The sequence below is a fragment of the Montipora capricornis genome, chromosome 6 (genome assembly GCF_036669925.1).
Source record: "Montipora capricornis isolate CH-2021 chromosome 6, ASM3666992v2, whole genome shotgun sequence".
In the NCBI taxonomy this organism is placed as follows: Eukaryota; Metazoa; Cnidaria; class Anthozoa; order Scleractinia; family Acroporidae; genus Montipora; species Montipora capricornis.
Window position 1 is genome coordinate 55,587,874 of NC_090888.1, and position 22,500 is coordinate 55,610,373.

The 22,500-nt window shown below is 39.4% G+C and overlaps 2 protein-coding genes across 3 annotated transcripts in view; both read left to right on the plus strand.

Moving 5' to 3' along the window:
* Positions 1-141, plus strand: part of LOC138052536 (2Fe-2S ferredoxin-like) — a 103,447-nt gene extending 103,306 nt beyond the window's left edge. The window contains exon 5 of the transcript XR_011133108.1: positions 63-141. The gene's annotated coding sequence lies outside the window, so the exon portion shown is untranslated. The remainder of the gene's footprint in view (positions 1-62) is intronic.
* LOC138052533 (pyridoxal kinase-like) overlaps positions 1-22,500 on the plus strand; it is a 38,425-nt gene that overhangs the window by 14,412 nt on the left and 1,513 nt on the right. Inside the window, exons 4-9 of one of the 2 annotated variants that reach the window (XM_068899074.1) lie at positions 5,331-5,414; positions 13,937-14,020; positions 15,991-16,025; positions 17,884-17,969; positions 21,221-21,266; positions 21,713-21,815. In XM_068899074.1, the coding sequence (XP_068755175.1) occupies positions 5,331-5,414; positions 13,937-14,020; positions 15,991-16,025; positions 17,884-17,969; positions 21,221-21,266; positions 21,713-21,815 (438 nt within the window). The remainder of the gene's footprint in view (positions 1-5,330; positions 5,415-13,936; positions 14,021-15,990; positions 16,026-17,883; positions 17,970-21,220; positions 21,267-21,712; positions 21,816-22,500) is intronic. The other variant, XM_068899075.1, reaches the window with a different exon arrangement.

Sequence of the window (22,500 nt, forward strand, 5' to 3'; positions counted from 1 at the left end):
TTCATTTTTACAGTTCAGACCGCTTTTAAGTCAGTGTAAGTAGACAAATAAGTTGGAGTGGGTATAGACCTTATTCATAAATGGCGGTCAATTTATAATTCTTTTGTCGAAGTGCAAATTAGCCTATCAAGCCTCGATACCATACAGTGAATTGAAAAGATGTCTTGCTCTAAAATGAGGCTTGGTAGGCTAATTTGCACGTGGACAAAAGAATTATAAATGTGACCGCCATTTATGAATAAGGTCTATTATTAAATGTATACATCTTGTGGGAAAACGGTGCAAGCACAGTAAGTAGGGTTACGGTAATTGAAGTTCTTGAAATTACAGCCAAAAAATGCAATAATTTGATTTGTCTACAGCTGATATTTGCATTTGTCTAGGGAAAGATGAGTAGGGTAGTATAAAGAGGCACTTTCATCCAAGGGAGAAAATTTTCCGAAAATTACTTTTGGATTTTAAGTACAGGTTGAGGTCACACCTGCCGATCGCAAAAAAAGTATGTAAAAATATCAAATATTTCCAGAGATATGGGTAAAATACTTTTTCGGCCGAAGTAGAAGTTTCTTTTGATTAGCAGCATATGTTAAGACTATCGGAGCGCTTTTCGGGGGAAACATTAAGTTATTGTCTTCGCTGGCAAACGTTTGAAGTATTTTTATATAAATGCATTATGTTTCACTTTTTGTGGCATTAAATCGTATTTTAAGAAAGTATCAAGCAATGAAGAACCTAGCATGCAGTGCAGGCGTCTTGTTGGGCCGGTAGAGTTCGCGTTACAATCTTGCGACCGCCATTATATTAGCGCTCGCTCGAAGAAATCTCGCCTGCTCTGCAGGCTATGAAGACCCACAAGCCACGTGAATATCCGAGGTAGGAAAAAGAGAACACAGCGGAAGGATCACAGAAGCATATGAGTGATGCGAAGCAGGGAAGGTTAGCACAATGAAGACAAAGAACTGGCCTTCAGACACCTCTGACGATCATCTCGGCGAATAAATTATCGTAGCATCTGAAGAAAGATCATGGGAATCCAAGAGGTGCTAAATCAGGCTCTCTCACTACACTACCAATGAACGAGAAGAGAGCGGTTTTCAAGTGAGTGTCGAAAGAATTGTCGAAAGTAATTAGCGAATTGCTTTGGTTTTGCATTACTTCACTCAGTGATTGGTTCAAAGTTCTCGCGCCATTTTTTAAAACCAATCAGAAGTGAAACCAAAACCAATCATGGCTCGCGCGTGCACATTTTCCCGCGCTTTGTGTCGGCTACGTGTAATTAGAGCGGTTTTCAATTGAGTGTCGAAAGTAATTAGCGAATTGCTTTGGTTTTGCATTTACTTCACTCAGTGATTGGTTCAAAACCAATCAGAAGTGAAACCAAAACCAGTCGTGGCTCACGCGTGCACATTTTCCTGCGCTTTGTGTCGGCTACGTGTAATTACTTCGAGTTTTGTTTGGTTTACTGGATTGTCTCCTTCCTTTTTGATTGGCCAAAGTAATTACTTAGGTTTTGGTTTTACGACACTCATCTGAAAACCGCTCTAAATTATCGTAGCATCTGAAGAAAAATCATGGGAATTCAAGAGGTGCTAAATCAGGCTCTCTCACTACACTACCAATGAACGAGAACATACACACTTGTAGCGATAAAGAAATAAGACCAAGGGCATTTCCCATAGTCTTCTTAAAACATGACAATTAAAGGAAAATAGTATGTAAACGATTCACATAACCAGCCCGCATACTGAAAGAAAGAAATTAATGATAGTCTTTTCATTAGTTGCGTGAATACCAGGCTGTTTCGGTTCCATAACTTCCACCGAATTCTGTAGTTTTTGTTGTAATGTAGCTAGGGGGAGGCTCAAGGGATACTTGGTTGTGCTGTGGCTTGAAGTGTGGGCCAATCTGTGCTGCAGGCGGAAAAGCTGTGCCGCTGCGGTTGGTCTGTGTTCGCGATATCTCCTCTAATATTTGGGCTCTTCTTCTGAGAACATATTTAAACCCACAAATTCCAATCACGATAGTCGCTATACCGAAAACAATCGTTGGTACGATGATTGCCGGAAGGTAATTGGCGTGACAACTGTCACCCTTTTTACAAACGCGACTGCAACATTTTTCCTCTCCTTTTTGACAATCCTTGTCGAAGAGGCACGATTCCCCGACGCAATCTGAGCGATCTTGGCAAGTGCCACAACATGTTTGTCCTTTGGAGCACTGCGAGTTGCGACTACAGGCGACTCCAAGACAGCTCTTCCGATTAAAACATTTGGAAATACAACATATGTCTCCGGTGAAGCAGTCGGAATCCGACGAACAGCTCCGACCAATTCGGATGGGACACCTGAGAGAGCCATAGCATTTGTTATCACAGCAACTTTCGAGGGTAAATAGTCGGTCGCAATCCGAATCTGTCTGACAAGGTACACCGACACAACTTAATCCCTGGACACATGCATGTCCACAGCATCTTTCATTGCTTTCACAGGTAACGTTACAGTGGCCGATGCAAGTAGCGATAAAACTTATGCCAATCAGGGAATACAGTATGGCTTGTTTCACCATTGTAGAACTAGAAATGCTAGGAAATAAACCAATGCCACCTGCGACCATGTTTCGAAATGTTCAGTTAGTCAGGCAATGTTGCTCAAGTGAACTTCTTTGACGTCAGAATCCTCGGCGCAAGATTGCTGACTGACGATCAAAGCTGAAAAAGAAAGTTATAACAGTTCTCTCCCCTTGCCATAGGTAGTCAAGCCTTTCTTTCGCCCACGCCTTGAGGTTCATATGAATAATTTTGAGGAATTTATAACGTCATTTTCATCGTTTCTAAAACTTATTGTCAACAACAGTAATGACACAGCAACTTTAGTAGTGTTTTTATCAAACCAAAAGAGCATTCTTTTAATGTAAACACGATGTGTATCTATTGGAAAATAGAATTAACGAGGGTGACCACGCCACTAACTAGCGTTGTACTTGAAGTCGGGTCAGAAGCAACATACAGCGGGCCAAATATTTAGCAGTTAAAAGAAATTTTTTAAGCGCGGTTTTGGGCGACGTTCTTAGGCCTTGTTCTTGCCAAAAAAAAAAACAACAAAATACTTGGACTTATTTTACCTTTGCCATTCAAAGGTTACAGATACAATTCTGAAGGAAATTTTATCTTGCGGGTGAGCGAGTCCTATGGAAGATTGCTGTTGTGTTGGACTCAGTTTTCGACAACCCGAGCGGAAGTAAGCCACTGATTCAAAAGAAAATGTTTTTCAGACGATTTTATAATTTCTTTGGTCTGTGAGCTGACAGACCGAACTATTTACACCGGTCGACTGACGACACACTTCCACGTAACACTGAAGGTGACTTCCTCTTAGGTTGTCGAAATGTCAGCGACCAACGACATCGTCCTCATAAGTACACTCACCTAGAAGCCATTCTTGGCTTCAAATCATGTACAATAGAATAACTTTTCTTCGAAATCATCATTTAAAGTGAAACAGTGCCCCCTCTTCAACGCTCAATATCATTTATACAAAACTTGCTTTGTTTCTGAAAAAGTTAATCTTACTTAAATGTTGTCGTCAACACAGCAACAAAATTGTTGTGGTCGTGAAGCAGCAACTATCGCAACGCCTGTATCGGACCAACGAAGCATTCATTTGATCAAATTGAAATTCCGTTATGTAATAGCTCTTTGCCGAGTAATTAAAGAGAAATAGAAATATTGCCAGAAGCGTTCTATTCTCCCCTTCATTTTTTCCAAGACTCTCCTTCTTTGTAAATTCGTTAGAGATCGACATAACTAATTTATAATTACAGCAAGACTCGGCAAAGCATGTGCTCTGTGTTCGCGTGCTATTCTTGTGCTTTTTTTGGCGTTCATAAAATTCAAATAAGTTTGTGAGACAGGGCATTCTGAATGATGTTCATCGTTGTTAAGGTTACATTAATAGCCCAAGGGTATGAAACTGTTGCAGATATTGCTTCAAGTACGTATAGAACGAACAGCTTATGTTGAAAAAAAGAAGAAGGCAATTTGAGGCCAAGGGTGATTTCATTGCGTAAATTTTAAATATCTTTAAAATGCTTTTGGAATTTCCCATTAACAAAATGGCGTTTTGAGTTACAGTATGTCAAAGGAATATGTTATATATAAGTACTTGAAAAAAATGTTTTATGCTAAAACGGTGAAAATGTAGGATTAATGTTTTGAAGGTGGTTAAATTTCTTGACAAATGTCAGGTCGATTGGTCTAAGCCATTTTTTCAATCCAATGAGATTACCAATAACACTTCATGACCACTGGCCTAAGCACAAGACAGGACGCAAGTTTCAAAATGTTTGACGATAATCGTTTGTCACTTTGTTCTGTGACTGACTCCTCCTTAAAGCGAGGCTCGCCATAGAGCAATGCATCGTGGTCGCTGAGCCGTGCGTTATTGTAAAAAGGCCAGCAAAGCCAAAAACAGTGAGCTTTTGCACAGTATATTTATTTTAAAGAAAATTACCAACTCTCTCCATTACATTCGTATTTCTAAGGCTAACAACAGGCTGAGATTAGCCAGTATAAAAAATACCATAATACTCTTTGTTTGTCCCTCCAGACTGTTAATATTTTCTCTTGGGACTTACGATGGTCCTAAGGGAAACTGGAAACAATACTTAACGCAGACTTTTGGAGGGACAAGCAAAGAGTATTATGGTATTTTTGATACTGGCTAATTGGGAACGATATTTAACAATTAGACCAACTAGTTGGACAGAAAAGGCAATAATAAAATTAGCGAATGCAAGTTGAAGAAATATTTATTTGGCCGGAATGAAACGAAAGAAAGCGTCACGCTTTTCGATACTCGAGGACTATTACTAATAGTCAACTAGTAGCGTAGCCAATCAAAATGCAGGATTTGCATTAGTCCACTAGTTGGGTGATACTAAAGTTATATAGTTACTTGTAATAGGTCTTAATTTTTTAAGAGGTTAACTTCTCGATTCCCTCTGTTAATTGCCGTATTTTCTTTCGATTGTTTGCTTTATTAAACCACTTGTAAACTCCACAAGTCGTAACAAAGCCATCAATTATTTTAAGTCCAGTGGGACATTTTTTTTCTGTGACAAATCCTCTTTTTTAACCCATGCAATTTTACTCGAGTGGCAAATGTATCTAAGTACGTCAGACGTTTACTGTGCTTTAAGTATCTGAGGGAGTTAATTCATTAATACTGACATGTTTGAAGTTTCTATAAATTCATGAAACAAATTTTCGGCATGGCGTTGAACTTTTTGTATTATTAACTTAATGAACATGTTGTTTGTCGTCGCTTTTCCAGGTTACGTTGGTTCCAAATCATTCTTAGAGGAATTACTTCAAGTGATTCACCAGCTACGGGAAGCGAACCCTAATCTTATATTTGGTGTGTACAGTTAAAAATCTAATATTCTGCTCCTTGAGCGTTATTATCAAGATTAATACTGTATACACTATTACGTTCTCAGTTGATGAATTGTCTTGGTGAAGCTGCAGTTTTCTTTAAGGCGAAAGGTTGTAGTTCAGCGGTAGCGTCGTGCAGTGAGGAGTAAGAGTTCTAAGCATGCGCACTTAAAAAAAACTGAACCCCTAAACCCATTCTCGTCCCCAGAGTCCGCGTTTCTTTTGTTCAGCGCCAAGAACACGGGCTTCTTCTTAAAACATGACAAGGAAAGCACTACGTAAACGATTCACATAACCAGCCCGCATACTGATATCACCGTCACCATCTGTTTGCGATGGTTTTTACGCACATCCTACATTGTGCTTCTGTCGATAGCTTTTGAGTTGGTCCGCTTCCACTTTTTCTCTGCTGGTGCTGTGTTTGATGAGATCGATGGGCGCGTCCTTTTTCTGTTTAGCATACATGAAGGCCGATCCGCTCGGAAAACATGCGTCAAAATCCGACGAATAATAGTCACAATGAAGCTGGAGGAAAGCTAGAACTTTTGAGAGATCGACGGCTCTGACCGGAAAAAATTGGCGTCCTTTGATTGGCCAATTATGGGGAAAGGTGTTGGCGCGGAGTTTGTTCGTCTGATACAAAAGGCTTTTCTTGAGGCGCTCTTTTCCTAAAAATTAATTCTTGCCTTGAAGAAAACAATTTAAAGATTATCACTCAAAGGCGCTTTACTTGTTTGCAATCAAATTTTGACAGTAACTAGATAAACCTATTTCCAACAAACCAGTTTTGGAGAATTATACAATTCGAAATATTTCTTCCCCGAGAACCTGTTCCACGTGGTTGCTCAAAGTTTTTAGTTAGCGCTTTCGATAGTGCTCTGACAAGGAAAACAAAGCATTTTCTTCAATAATAAATGAAATATTCCATGAGCCACATGGGCGCGTCCTTTTTCTGTTTAGCATACATGAAGGCCGATCCACTCTAAAAACATGCGTCAAAAATCCGAAGAATAGTAGTCACAATAAAGCTGGAGGAAAGCTAGAACTTTTGAGAGATCGACGGCTCTGACCGGAAAAAAGTGGCGTCCTTTGATTGGCCAATTATGTATGGGGCGCCGTTTGCAAAAAAAATATTTAGAAAAAATTTGTGACATTTTTTCTTATTAGAAATAATTAAAACTGCCAGAAAATTTATTTATAAATAAGACGCAAAACTTGTCGCATAACATATAAATAATTGTTTTAGGCACATCCTGATTTATAAATAATTTTGATCGCCAAATGAATTATATATAAATAATGAATTACACAACTTCAATTACATATAAATCAGTCTGTCTCAAAAATATTTATTTACATATACAAACCAGTTGTAAATTTATTATTTATAAAGAATAAACTTAACCTCGCGTGTGTATCCATTATTTATAAATAATAACTTTCGCGTCTGGGAACAAAGTCATTATTTATAAATAATGACTTTCAACCCTGGGAGCAAAGTCATTATTTATAAATAATGAATTTCGACCATTATTTGATAAATGATAAAATTGGCTCTTGCCACATGTAAAATCATTGTTTATAATAATGCGCTCCACCTCGCGGAAACCATGTAACGTTGTTTCAAAGAGATTGAATTATGGCGAAACCGAGATAGATTGTCTCGTGCTATATCAGAAGCAGTCTCTCGCGCCGTCAGTGATGCCTTGGAAAGTGCCTTGCCTCAGACAAGTAATCGGGTAAGTCACAACGTGGCTATCGGATTTTAATATTTGACCTCTGATTGCTGCGCTTTTATCATTCGATTCCCCGCTTTTGTAGGTTTCACCGAATGAAAATAGCTCTCGCTCTCAAGGAAACACCGTCGTTTCTGCGGTGGCTAATGCTTCCAGCACAAATCTGCAGATGGGAGTTAATCACTTCAAGTACCTTTAGAACAAAAGCAATACCACACTTTCATTGTTTGCTTCATCTAGTGGCCTCACTTGAAGCGTTGAATGTTTGGTATAAGTTTGTCACGCCACTGTGTGACAGGCTGCAGGTGAAGTTTGTTTGTTTCGGGCATTAGTTGGTCGCCTCCCTTGTAAAGCCGTTTCATTTGTGTTAAATAACGAGATCAAGGTGTTATAAAGGGCCAGCTGTGTTGGTATTGTAAATAGCGTCCCTGACTCTTGAACCCAATGACCCATGAGCATTACTTCTCCAACATTCGGGTGGTTGCTTGCAATCACTTCAACAGCCTGGCGTATCTCAGGACCACTTAAGGGGGAACATCTCTGGTTGTCAATGTTAAAATATCGAATATCCATGAACAGGGTGGGTCTGGAAACATGAAATACATTGGTCATAGCAATCTTGAGTTTTAAGAAAGCCTCCAGTTGCTCCTTGTCAATTCTTTTCATTGGCCTCCCTTCGGACCTAAGTTATACAGGATTTAAAAAGTCATTGACAGTTTCACCTTAGTGAAAATGGAAGTGGTTCTTGGACGCGTGATTTTTCATACAATGCCTTTACTATAGACTGCCTTCAAATTTCCAAATTCTCGTGTTCGGCTCAGCCGTGTAATCATAAGAAATCATGGTAATTCTGACTATGTGGCAGTGTATTGTTTTTCACATGACCTCACAGCGGCCATGTTGGTGTCCCTGAAGAAAAAAACGGGAACTATATTGTTGGTGTCCCACACTAACCCTGGGAATCCAACTGCAAATTATTTATTCTGAAACCAATATGGCTACTAATCACATGAGTGAAAATACCCTACAGACATAAGGGGTGGGGCCACTTGAGGAGATTTAAAGATAGTCATAGAAAGTCGGTCTGAAGGTTTTTAAACTAGACTAGGTCTGCACTCCTTTATGCACCCATGTTTTATTAGGGGATATTTATTTTCCAGCGTTCTTAGTTTTCGTCGTAACTCGGCCCCAAAGTTAGCGTCAACACCGAAGGTTGGGGTATTCGTTCCCTTTTTCCCGAAGTGGTTTTGGGTTTCGGTTTTCTGTGGTGTCGCATTCATTATTGTTAGTACTATTACTATTACTATTATTATTATTATTATTATTAGTAGTAGTAGTAGTAGTAGTAGTAGTAGTAGTAGTAGTAGTAGTAGTATTGTGGTGATTGGCGTTGATTTGTTAATTTGAATTTACAGTGTCCCCAATTAGTGCTCCAGCGCTAGAACGACTTCTTCTTCTTCTTCTTCTTCTTCTTCTTCTTCTTCTTCTTCTTCTTCTTCTTCTTATAAGCATCATGTGAGTGATCAATAGTTCGCCAGTAAAGGTTGACCTATAGGCCCCTGTATTTAAACAGCTGAATGCGTCTCGTTGCGCAGTGTAGCCAGAATAACACCCGACGTCCGGGTTTTCATCCACTACCCCACCCCCTAGCACTAAATTAGAAAGAACATCTACCGCTTCTACATCATCGGTACTTCTTCATCAGTGTTGTCAACTATCAAGTCCAATTCTTCTGGTGCGTTCTTACCTGATGAGGAAAAATGTATCCAACGATCTAAGGTTCATTAATATTATAAGTTATTAATGCAGGCTTCTCGAGAATTACGGTTTTGTGCGATTTAACCGAACGGTATTTTAAGTAATTCCTGCAGCTTGTCACGCAATGGCGTGACAAACTTATACCAAACATTCAACGCTTCAAGTGAGGCCACTAGATGAAGCAAACAATGAAAGTGTGGTATTGCTTTTGTTCTAAAGGTACTTGCAGTGATTAACTCCCACCTGCAGATTTGTGCTGGAAGCATTAGCCACCGCAGAAATGACGGTGTTTGCTTGAGAGCAAGAGCTATTTTCATTTGGTGAAACCTACAAAAGCGGGGAATCGAATGATAAAAGCGCAGCAATCAGAGGTCAAATATTAAAATCCGATAGCCACGTTGTGACTTACCCGATTACTTGTCTGAGGCAAGGCACTTTCCAAGGTATCACTGACGGCGTGAGAGACGGCTTCTGATATAGCACGAGACAATCTATCTCGGTCCACCATAATGTCAATCTCTTTGAAACAACGTTACATGGTTTCCGCGAGGTGGAGCGCATTATTATAAACAATGATTTAACCTGCGGCAAGAGCCAATTTTATCATTTACAAAAATTGGTTGAAATTCATTATTTATAAATAATGACTTTGCTCCCAGGGTTGAAAGTCATTATTTATAAATAATGACTTTGTTCCCAGACACGAAAGTCATTATTTATAAATAATGACTTTGTTCCCAGACGCGAAAGTCATTATTTATAAATAATGGATTTACACGCGAGGTGGAGTTTATTGTTTATAAATAATAAATTTACAACTGGTTTGTCTAACTCTGTATGTTCGTCTGATACAAAAGGCTTTTCTTGAGGCGCTCCTTTCCTAAAATTAATTTTTGCCTTGAGAAAAACAAGGTAAAGATTACCACTCAAACGCGCTTTGCTTGATTGCAATGAAATTTTGACAGTAGCTGGATAAACCTATTTCCAACAAACCAGGTTCGAAATATTTCTTCCCTGAGAGCCTTTTCCACGCGGTTGCTCAAAGTTTTTAGTTGGCGCTTTCGATAGTGCTCTGACAAGAAAAACGAAGCATTTTCTTCAATGATAAATGAAATATTCCAGTATGGCCACATTTAATACAAGGGTTGGGATATATCCGTTGTGTGACCGCTAAAACCCCCACAAAACACGAAATACCTTTCAAGAAACAGATTACAACGACGATATGGAAGCTGTAAAACGTACATACTAATGCCTTAAATAGCACCTTAAGCGAAACCAGGCGATCAGCATTAGAAATTATTTTGTGTACCTCCGATTTCGGGAAACAAACGAAGAGAACACAAAAAGTGACAATGACCATAACATGTGGATACGTACAATGAACATGTGGCCACTAAAATAAGCCGTTTTATTTTCTATTTACAGAAACTAGCCAATAATAACAAACGTTACAATTACAATTACGTGATATGTATCCCAAATATCCCTTCAAACACTTCCACGCAGGAACCGTCGTTAAATTATCGCAAGCATAATTCCCTTCGGCAGTATTTCCACCATTTAGGTAAACTAGTTCTATATCGCGGTAAATTCTACTGTGGAAATTATATGATCGACACCGAAGATATGCAAACATTAAGAATGTTTCTATCCCGTTTAAAGAAAGAAAGTAATGATAATCTTTTCATTAGCTGCGTGAATACCAGGCTGTTTGGATACCGTAACTTCCACCAAATTCTGTTGTTGGTGTTGTAATGTAGCTAGGGGGAGGCTCAAGGGATACTTGGTTGTGCTGTGGCTTGAAGTGTGGGCCAATCTGTGCTGCAGGCGGAAATGCTGTTCCGCTGTAGTTGGTCTGTGTTCGCGATATCTCCTCTAAGATTCGGGCTCTTCTTTTGATAAGATATTTATAGCAAGCAATTCCACCCACGATCATCACTATAAAGAAAACAACTGGTGGTATGATGATTGCCGGAAGGACATCTTTTAATGGACTGGGATGACAACTGTCGCCCTTTTTGCAAACGCGACTGCAACATTTTTCTTCTCCGTCTTGACAATCCTTGTCGAAGATGCATCGGCCGATGCAAGTAGCGAAAAAACTCATGCCAATCAGGGAAAACAGTATGGCTTGTTTCACGATTGAAGAACTATAAATGCTAGGAACTAATCCAATGCCACCAGCGACCATGTTTTCAAATCTTTTGTTAGTCAGGCAATGTAGCTCAAGTGAACTTCTTTGACGTCAGAATCCTCAGCGCAAGATTGCTGACTGACGATCAAAGGTAAAAAGAAATTTATAATTCAGTTGTCCCAAGATCTCTCGCCTTGTCATTGGTAGTCAAGCCTCTCTTGTGCCCACGGCTCGTGGTTTGTTTGAATGATTTTGAGGAGTTTATAACGTCATTAACATCGTTTTTGAAAGTTATTGTCAACAACAGTAATGACACAGCAACTTTAGTAGTGTTTTTATCAAACCAACAGAGCATACTTTTAATGTAAACAGAATGTGTATTTATTGAAAAATAAAATTAACGAGGATGACCACGCCGCTAACTAGCGTTGTACTTGCAATCGGCTCAGAAGTAACATACAGCGGGCCGTTGAAATATTCATCAGTTAAAAGAAATTTTTGAACGCGGTTTTGGGCGGCGTTATAAGGCTTAGTTCTATCCAAAAAAACAAAAACAAAATACATGGACTTATTTTACCTTTGCCATTTAAAGGTTACAGATACAATTTTGAAGGAAATTTGATCTTGCGGGTGAGCGAGTCCTATGGAAGATTGTTGTTGTGTTGGAGTTTTCGACAACCCGAGCGGAAGTAAGCCACTGATTCAAAAGAAAATGTTTTTCAGACGATTTTATAATTTTTTTGGTCTGTGAGCTGACTGACCGAACTATTTACACGGTCGACTGACAACACACTTCCACTAACACTGAAGATGACTTCCTCTTAGGTTGTCGAAATGTCAGTGACCAACGACATCGTCCTTATAAGTACACTCAGCCAGAAGTCATTCTTGGCTTCAAATCATTTACAATAGAATAACTTTTCTGCGAAATCATCATTTAAAGGGAAACAGTGCCCCCTCTTCAACGCTCAATATTATTTCTGCAAAACTTGCTTTGTTTTTGAAAAAGTTAATCTTAAATGTTGTCGTCAACACAGCAACAAAATTGTTGTGGTCGTGAAACAGGAACTATCGGAACGCCTGTATCGGACCAACGAAGCATTCATTTGATCAAATTGAAAATTCCGTCATCTAATAGCTCTTTGAATAATTAAAGAGAAAGAGAAATATTGCGAGAAACGTTCTATTCTCCCCTTCATTTTTTCCAAGACTCTCCTTCATTGTAAATTCCTTAGAGATCGACATATCTAATTTATAACTACAGCAAGACTCGGTAAAGCATGTGCTCTCTGTTCGCGTGCTATTCTTGTGCTTTTTTTGGCGTTCATAAAATTCAAATAAGTTTGTGAGACAGGGCATTCTGAATGATGTTCATCGTTGTTAAGGTTACATTAATAGCCCAAGGGTATGAAACTGTTGCAGATATTGCTTCAAGTACGTATAGAACGAACAGCTTATGTTGAAAAAAAGAAGAAGGCAATTTGAGGCCAAGGGTGATTTCATTGCGTAAATTTTAAATATCTTTAAAATGCTTTTGGAATTTCCCATTAACAAAATGGCGTTTTGAGTTACAGTATGTCAAAGGAATATGTTATATATAAGTACTTGAAAAACTTTTGGAGGGACAAGCAAAGAGTATTATGGTATTTTCGATAATTAGACCCGTGGCCCTTGAGGGCGAAGGGTCTAATTGTTTTAGTATCACCCAACTAGTTGGACAGAAAAGGCAATAATAAAGTTAGCGAATGCAAGTTGAAGAAATATTTATTTGGCCGGAATGAAACGAAAGAAAGCGTCACGCTTTTCGATACTCGAGGACTATAGATCGTTTTCACTGTCACGCAATAAAAAAATAAATCGAAAACCATCCAGTGGAAAAAGTCAAGAATTCGTGATGTTGTAGAAGATAAATGAAGAAGACACTTCTCCAAGTTTTAGGCCTGTGCGTTTCCCCAAACTTCAGATATTCGTCGAAATGTTTCGCAGAAATTTACAGAGCCCAGTATGAAAACGCCATGTTGGTGCACATCTGTGGTGCACCAATATGGCGGCCGGAAAATAGTGTCAACATCTGTTACTTACTTTGGCTATCTAGGCGAGTGATCATCTGTACTGAACAGACAGCTATTTATCTAAGCACTTTTCCTAATGCTTTAAATTCTAAAAAGGCTCAAAACCATGAGATAAATATATATTTCTCAATAAACTCGATCGTCGCCTCGTGTCACGCACCGCTAAAACTCAGAAATTCAAAATGCTCTGGTTTCCAAACGAAGCACGCTATTGAGCTTTAAAATTGCAAATGGATACAAATTTACCGCTTCTTATACCTGATGAGGATAAAAACTTTCGTGGCTCTTTAGTTTTGGATTTTAGAAAATGATGACGTCACCTGAAAACGATCTATTACTAATACTCATCTAGTAGCGTAGCCAATCAAAATGCAGGATTTGCATTAGTCCACTAGTTGGGTGATACTAAAGTTATATAGTTACTTGTAATAGGTCTTAATTTTTTAAGAGGTTAACTTCTCGATTCCCTGTGTTAATTGCCGTATTTTCTTTTGATTGTTTGCTTTATTAAACCACTTGTAAACTCCGCAAGTCGTAACAAAGCCATCAATTATTTTAAGGCCAGTGGGACATTTTTTTTCTGTGACAAATCCTCTTTTTTTAACCCATGCAATTTTACTCGAGTGGCAAATGTATCTAAGTACGTCAGACGTTTACTGTGCTTTAAGTATCTGAGGGAGTTAATTCATTAATACTGACATGTTTGAAGTTTCTATAAATTCATGAAACAAATTTTCGGCATGGCGTTGAACTTTTTGTATTATTAACTTAATGAACATGTTGTTTGTCGTCGCTTTTCCAGGTTACGTTGGTTCCAAATCATTCTTAGAGGAATTACTTCAAGTGATTCACCAGCTACGGGAAGCGAACCCTAATCTTATATTTGGTGTGTACAGTTAAAAGTCTAATATTCTGCTCCTTGAGCGTTATTATCAAGATAAATACTGTGTACTCTATTATTAAAGTTCTCAGTTGATGAATTGTCTTGGTGAAGCTGCAGTTACCCTGCGAGCAGTTGGTTTCTCCTACGCTTCCCGAAAGAGAAACCACTGCGAGCAACCGTTTGATTTTCCATCGAGCATGTGCGAAGTACGTCACACCCCACGTGATGGCAAGTGATGTATTTGACATCACTTCGTGTTATTTCGTGGGAAATCACTACACAGCAGGCTCGCCCAAACGCAGCAGTTACGTAGCTGAACGCAGGCGCAAGCGCCAAAACAAGTTTACTAACTCGTTTTACCGGTTCAAATTTAATTTACTCGTCGTTGGCGCTGGACGGCGGCTCACCCAAAGAAACTAACGGTTTCTCGCAGTGGTTTCTCTCTCGGGAAGCGTAGGAGAAACCAACTGCTCGCAAGGTAAGCTGCAGTTGTCTTTAAGTCGAAAGGTTGTAGTTCAACGGTAGCGTCGTGCAGTGGGGAGTAACAGTTCTGAGCATGCGCACTTAAAAAAATTGAACCCTTAAACCCATTCTCGTCCCCAGAGTCCGCGTTTTTTTTGTTCAGCGCCAAGAACACGGGCTCTCGTCACAGCCAAAGCAGAAATCCGCTAATCACAGACTTCGGCTTTTCTGCGCATTCTTAGAAATTTGAAACAATAACGGACGTCAAAGGTTACAACAATAGGGAGCTTACGAAACGAGGACGAGGACGGCTACGAGGAGTTCATTTAAAAATACATCTTCGCGTCATTCATATCACTACGAAGCTATTTCATGTCGTTTCGCGTTAAAAATGTGTAGTAACTGTCGAGGAATTAAACTGGCATGTGTGGGTTGGAAGCGTAGAGAGAGAACTGAAAATTCATCGTCATGTTCTAACGTCCTCCAAAGAGCCTTGAATTTTGTCATTTCACGTCGTCATTTAGGAGATGACGAAAAAGAAATGTACCAAAGGGTAAAACGCACGTGCAGAGCGTGCAGAGCCATTTTTTTTGCTCACTAAACCTATTGTTTTGTAGCGTCGTCGTTGCCCTAGGCGTCGTCGTTTCGTAAGCTCCCTAATATACCATTACCGCGACTGCGCGTATTTTTGGCTGTGGGCAGAGTCCGTGTTCGACCAGAAGAAAAGTGGACTCTGGGGCCGAGAATACCCCAAACCTTACGCCTTCTGGGAACTACACGTCATTAGATTAATAAATAAGTGTCCCCTTGCTTTTATCACCAACTCAATATCACTGGTGTCTCGGTATGTAGACAATTAACGTCAAGAAAATGTTGCTAAACACTGCTCCCCAAGTTAAGATAAACAGCTGGGTTTACCCTTACATGAAAGCATCGCTAACCCACCATTACATAAAGCCACCAGGTACACTTTAAGACACACAAGAACCTTTGATGTCCCTAAAGTGAAAACTAATCGGGCTAAGAACACTTTTATTATATCGTCAAGTCTTAACTTTGATACAATTTAGCCAATTTTATGTCTCGCAGTCTTGCTTGTACATAACTAAATTTTTAAATTTTATCAAATTTCACCATAACTACTTAAATTTTGTATGATATTTATATACTTTGATTTTTACTTATTTATTTATTTATTTTGTATTTAAATACGCAATTTAGCCTTCTAGCTGCTATGAATTATTAATGAAGCAGTATCATCACCGTAGCACTTGGCATATCGTTGGAGACATGTAGCAAATATCAAAAGTTAATGGGGCGGGAACTTTATGTAGAATAGTAGAGTTAGGTGTGCAGCTGCATACATCTAATTCTGAACATAAGTGTCCCACTATTGTCGTCTAAAAGCGGTTTTGTGCATCACCTTGCCTGTTACCTGGTATAGTTTTCCACTGAAGATGGGAAAGTCGTTTTTCGAAACTCAACTGATTTATTTGCCCTTTTGTTTTTAGTCTGCGATCCAGTTATGGGAGATGCAGGGGAATTTGTAAGTGAACTTTTTTTTAATTCTAGTAACTTAAGTCAAACTGAGCTTGGCACATTGGCAATCGGAGAGGACTTGATTTGTGTCAATTGTTAATTTCAGTTTACAGTGTCTCCAATTAGTGCTCCAGCGCTAGAACAACTAGACACTTAAATAAAGTTCCTTTCCTTTCCTTTCCAACTCAGCCATCACATGATGTGGAAAAATGAAGTTGGAATCACCCAGAGGTCACTGAATACATTTCTCGAGTCCTTAATGACTTAAAGTGCCCCTGTGATCAAAAAAACCACTTCCTTTTTTCCTTCAGATTTTGAAAGTGTGTTTGCTTAACACCTGACTGGCAAAATTTTGAGCTTTGATTTTTATCCAAAGGCCGTTTACTTTGAGTGTAAGTTTTGGATTTCACGGTCCGCCATTACTCACGTTCAAAACTGACCGATTGGACCTCAGACGGTTGGATCCAGGGAAAAGTGACGTCAGAGGCTCACTAGCTTAAAATTTCAGCGTGTGAACGCAGCTTATTATATATGCAAAGCGTGAGTTTAAAAGTCTGAAAGCCCAAAGCCCCCGTGCTACATATTAATTCTGCGGCGTACACACGTATTGCATTCTTAAACTAGTGAGCCTTTGACGTCATTTTCTCCTCGATCCAGCTCTCTCAAGAACATAATGTTAGTAATGGTGGACCAATAAATAGGAAAATTACAGTTAAAATAAAGAGGTGTCTTTTTGAAATCAAGGCTTAAAACGTGGGTCACTTAGTGTTTTGTTAACATAGTTTTGAAATCCAAAGAAAATTATGGATTGATTTTTTGGTCACAGGGGCACTTAAATGCGTTTACCAAAGTGTTCGTTTTCTCGGCGAAAACGGATCAAAATATATGTATCAGCACAAACCTTTTTGCTTCATTTTCTCCTATTCACGTTGACTGGATCCGAGGTCGCTAGGTTTTGATCGCGCCCGATCCGTTTTAGGTCACGTGGTTTTTCGACCCCGTGACTTCATTCAAAGAGTCATGTTGAATAGCACAAGAGTAGCTAAGTACGTTTAAACGAACAACTGAACTAGAGATAGATTTTCTTTTTTCTTGGTCGTTTAAAAACATACCAAAGAGACTATTTTATGAGAGACAGACAGATTATAACTGTGGAGAGAATCGTGAAGATTTCAGATCATCGCGGTACTAATGCAGTAACGAAAAGAAAGCCTCACTTGGTAGAGAATTCCAAGGGTAAAGACAAATGTCTAAACCTACAGCGTCTTCATTTCCACATCCTCTGCGGGCTTAAGGGAGAAGTGTAGGCTAGAGGCCTTTTTTTATGTCTGGTTATTGTCGAAATGGAGCCTCCTTTTCATGGAGAAAACAGGTTTTTGTTTTCTTCTAGAAAGTCCTTGAATTTGCCCGAAATCCTTGGTTGTTTTTCCAATTTGAACGTCCGCCATTTTATTCGCTTTTTCTTCCGGTTACTTCCATAAAAGGAATGCCTTCTGCCATTTTGTGACGTGAGTCTTGAGTTCTGTACTCACAAAGTTTGCTTGATGGCTCAACTGGTGGAGCATTTCAACGGTATCGCAGAGTTCATGGGTCTAATCCCCTTAAAGCCTGCTTTTTCAGGCTTTTCTGAGGTTACTGTGTAAGCACATACCGTTTTACTAGCGGACGTCCAATCTCATCTTAAAGAAAGAATTGTAAACCGCCGTGACACAAATCCTAAAACATAAACCATAACTATGGTCATGTGCAGTCTTAACACAAAAATATTCTATGGCAAACTTAGTATTGTGCACCTGAATAGTGCAGAGTGATTCGTCAGTTCAAAACTTCAATCGCTTAGTTTGTTTTCTCTTTGTAATGTTCAGTATGTTCCTGAAGAATTAATGCCAGTCTACAGAGATGGGATACTTCCACTGGCGGATATCATAACACCAAATCAGTTTGAAGCAGAGTGAGTTAAGTTATCATTTCTCTCATCTTCAACGCTTTTTTAGAAGCTTTGATACTACCATAGATACGTGTTGGCTCAGTACCGATCTTCAAACTGAGCGGAAATAAATCGATATCCATTTACGCGGCCGAATAATCAACTGCCCTCTCTAAAATGCGGTCAAAAGACATGCGCGCGGATTTGAGATGCCTTTGCTTCTGATTGGCTGAAGAGACGTTGTGCGAATTCTGTCGACCAATCAGTTCCCCAAGATATCATTTAAAAGCGCGAATGGCGGGAAGTCTTTACCGACTTGCAGTTTCAGTTTATTCGATTTATATCTTGAATGCTCCTGTTTATATTAGTAGTTCAAGCAACGACTGAGTACGTCTACGGGATCAGAAACACTACAATGCAAAAATAGTTATTTTAGTTTATTTTATTTTATTAGCTTTGCCTTTATGATACCAAAAAAAAAACCAAACAAAGCAAAACAAAAACAAAATATACAGTCAATATATAAACTTTGGCAGGGACATCGCAATAGCTGAGTAACCAATTACTTCGGGCCCAGGAATAAAATAAATGTAAAAGAAGGAAAGCAAAAACACTTTACATGCAGCACATTATTGGTACGTCTAGAAATCTTGTGGAGTTGCATTTCAAACAGATGGTTTTAAAAGCTCGAGGATTGTCCAGATTGTAGTTCATTCTGACAGCACGAGAGTAGTAGTCATAGGGAAAAGATTTGAAACTAGTAAGAGTAGCATTAGCTAAGTCCACTCTGCCGGTGAGTAGGTTCCAGATTGTGGTTGTTCTGATAAAGAAAAGATTTCTGATATGTTGTAGTTCTACATCTCTTGCGGGAGACAAAGATAGGAAAGCTTGTCGCAGATGCTCGAGTCATTAAGGAGCTTACGCGAACGGCAACCGGAAGTGAGCTGTTTTCACTTTTAACTTGTCTTTACACAACCACATTTACATTGCTGAGTATCTTTTCCTCATTAGAGATCATCAGTATAAAATTCTGGGAGATACCACTGTCCTGGCACGCTCAATGCTCTCTTCCGGTTGCCGTCCGCGTCTCAACAACGCGCATGCTTAAGCTCCCTAATCTAGCGCTTTCGCGCACGACGGGAGCAACGGAAGGACTAAGGTGGACCAGATTATGCGTAGCCTTGTAAAAAAAAAAAAAATACTACGTCTAGGAGCTCATGCCAATAACATACGGGAAGAAGATCTAGAGATATTAACCTTTCCTTATAAGATATCTCTGTGATAAAAGGTACATTAGTGGTTAAAAGATGAAAAATAGTCGTGCTGCTCCTGTGGTACGCATTATAGTCAAGGGCGTAGCCAGGGCAGGGGGGGGGGGGGTTCCTGGGGTGCCCGTGACTTCCCCTTTGTAAGCCGTTTTTTCTCAAACAACCTACAATATTCAGGTTGCGAAAACGCGAGTACACTCTGTTTGACAGAGTGTGACCCCCCCTTTGAAAAATCCTGGCTACGCCCATGTTATAGTACATTTCTTTGCCGTACTGTGCAAAACAAGTGTTAAAGAAATTACAAATTTAGGTTTTATGTTCAGAAAGGCGAGAAATTAGATGCATGCCCAATTTTAATATCCAACAAGCAACCTATTTTCAACAACAATGTTAGTTTTAGCATTGTTTTGAGGTTGGGGTAAATTCAGTACCGGTAGTTTATGTTTATTTAACGAGCAAAGTTCAGGGGTCCCTTTTGTTACGTCAATTGTCTGCATTCCGATGTGATGTTGAAGTTGGAAAGACGATCCAGGGAAAACTTCGTGACGCTTATTGAAATCTGGGTGCATCCAAAAGGCCATTTCCGTGTTCATGTCTGCCTCCTCTTCAAAGCGAGTCTAAGTGCGGAGTTTTTCTTATGAAAATTAGCTTTCATTCATTTGTAAAGTAGAACTAATCACCATCACAAAAACTTCACACTTAAGACTCGCTTTGAAGGGGACGCAGACATTAACTCGGAAATGGCTTATTTACAACTTGAACTACTTGCAGAATAAGACATCACGTCTCGAGTATCACATTCGACGTGATGTCTTATTCTGCAAGTAGTTCAAGTTATTCAAACGCATTCCTAGTCTCGGCACTGAATTACTATTTCTTTAAGAGGCTTATTTACATTTCTGGACATACGTTGACGGCAACGTGGGCATACAAGAATGAACGCTTTAAAAGCGTTCGTTTGGAGTAATTCTGAAAAATGTATTTACGGTGGAAAGTTATATGTTGAATTGACGTTCCTTAACGTTGACATCAGAGAGATTTACCAGCTCGTTTACGGCAAACGTCGGATTAAGAATTTGCTTTTGCCAAAACAAGGGGGAAACTAATTTGATATGAGCCCATTTCTTTCTGTAAGGTATCAAGTAACTTTAGAAAACAGAGACACAAGGTAAAAAAGGAGGATTTTTATTCTTTTCCATTGTTCGAAGAACAAAGGAAATTGAAAAAATTGCGACATTGAACCAACGACCCCACCTGCTTGTTTGTTCAACTGACCCTTAATAGAATTTACTTTTGGAATACAAAGTGAAGTGCTGTAGACTCCCGTGTAAACCATCTGTAACAGAAATGGGCCCACGCAAGGACAGAGAAAACTGTGATAAGGGGGGAATTGAACCCACGACTTTCTCCGGATTGTACCAGGGTTAGTCTACAGAGTCTACAATCTACAGGTAGTCTACAGAGTCTTAGTATCACCCAACTAGTGGACTAATGCAAATGCTGCATTTTGATTGGCTACGCTACTAGAGGACTATTAGTAAGAGTCCTCGAGTAGCGAAAAGTGTGACGCTTTCTTCCGTTTTATTCCCAAATAAATATTTCTTTAACTTGCATTTGCTAACTTTATTATTGCCTTTTCTGTCCGACTAGTTGGGTGATACTAAAACAATTAGACCCTTCGCCCTCAAGGGCCACAGGGCCCATTCGGCATCGTCTCATGGGCTATTGACCCGTAGCCCGCAAGGGCTACGGGTCTAATTGTTAATTAGTCTACAGAGTCTACAGGGTTAGTCTACAAGGTCAGACAGATGTTAGCAGGGCCTGGAAATATGAAATTTCATGTTTTTAGATAGAAATACATAGCACTTAAAGTTAGACTCCAATAGTCAACTCTAGGAAATTATGAGTTCTACAAGGTCAACGTTCGAGAAAACGTATCCCTCTTTTGTTTGACTTGTTCTGACTGACCTTTAACGTTGGCCAAATGATTTTTTACAAAATAAACAGACTTTTAAGTGGGATGAAGATAACGAATGAAAGTGAAGCTTTTAAGGTGAGTTGAAATTTCTATTGTAATACTTTTACTTTTTCTTGAGTTCTTGAATTTTGTAATAATTGACTGTGGAAACGTTTGAATAACTTGTGAAACCTTTTCACAAGTTATTCACAAGTTTTCACAATTATAACAGAGAGACCCTGGGAACGAGATTGTGTTCTCGTGAATATTAAGCGGTCGGGAATCATTAGTCTATGCGATATAAGGCGAGATTGCTCGTATTGAACTGATTGCGAACGGGACTTTGAGCGAGATGTTCAACGAGTTTGCCAAATATCAGAAAGGTCTCTGAAGAGTCGCTTGGCAGCGACGAAACAACCGTTGTCTTAGACTAGCCATTACAGTATTCACAAGTCAAGTTTTCACAAGTTATTCTTGAATTTTGGACGAGTTGTACATAGCTTCAAAGACCAATATTTACACAGTCTTTTTTGGTGGTGAAGGCGATGACTATTTTACATGAAAGAGGCACCAAAACTGTGGTACTAACCAGCTCTGATCTTGGTGATCACAAGACATTAATTGCTCTTGGAAGTACAGTTAAAGGTGAGTGCGAAAGATAACACTCTTCTGTTCCATGGTCATATTCTAGCAACTATCTTGTTTTTAACGCAGTGGTAACAGTGAAGAACCACAAGAGTGCCTGCATTTTTAAGCCACTATTTTAATTTTTTGAGAATATTTGTTAGAATGGTCCAACTTAAGTATATCCAAACTCACTCTAATGCACTAGTCATTTGTTTCCCCCACCCCCCGACCCCCGGGGATAGTGGGGACACATGGGGAAATTACTAGGGTAAATTCCGCGAGATTACGCCACAATTACGCCTTTAGGGGGTAGGGAAATTACAAGATTTTCGTTCTTCTGCCCTACCCCTCTGGGGACATACATGGGAAATATCGGGGAATTCTTACCTAGGAGGACTGGGACTGAAAAGAAACGAAGAGCAATGGTAATGAGTATTTTCACACGTGCAAAATCAATATGGCGTCGTTCCTTATATAGTTCATGTGGCACACACAAATGGCAAGAACTGTATATTGTGGTAATCTCCCTAACATTTCCTTGATGATTCAGAATCTTTTAGGAACAGAGGGGTGGGGGAATTACGTGTGTTTGTCTGCTCTAGTCCCCAGTGGAAATACACCTACTTTACAGCCATTCAAATGTAATTTCCCAACCCATCCCCGGGGGTCAAGGGGTCGGGGAAACAAATGACTAATGCATTAG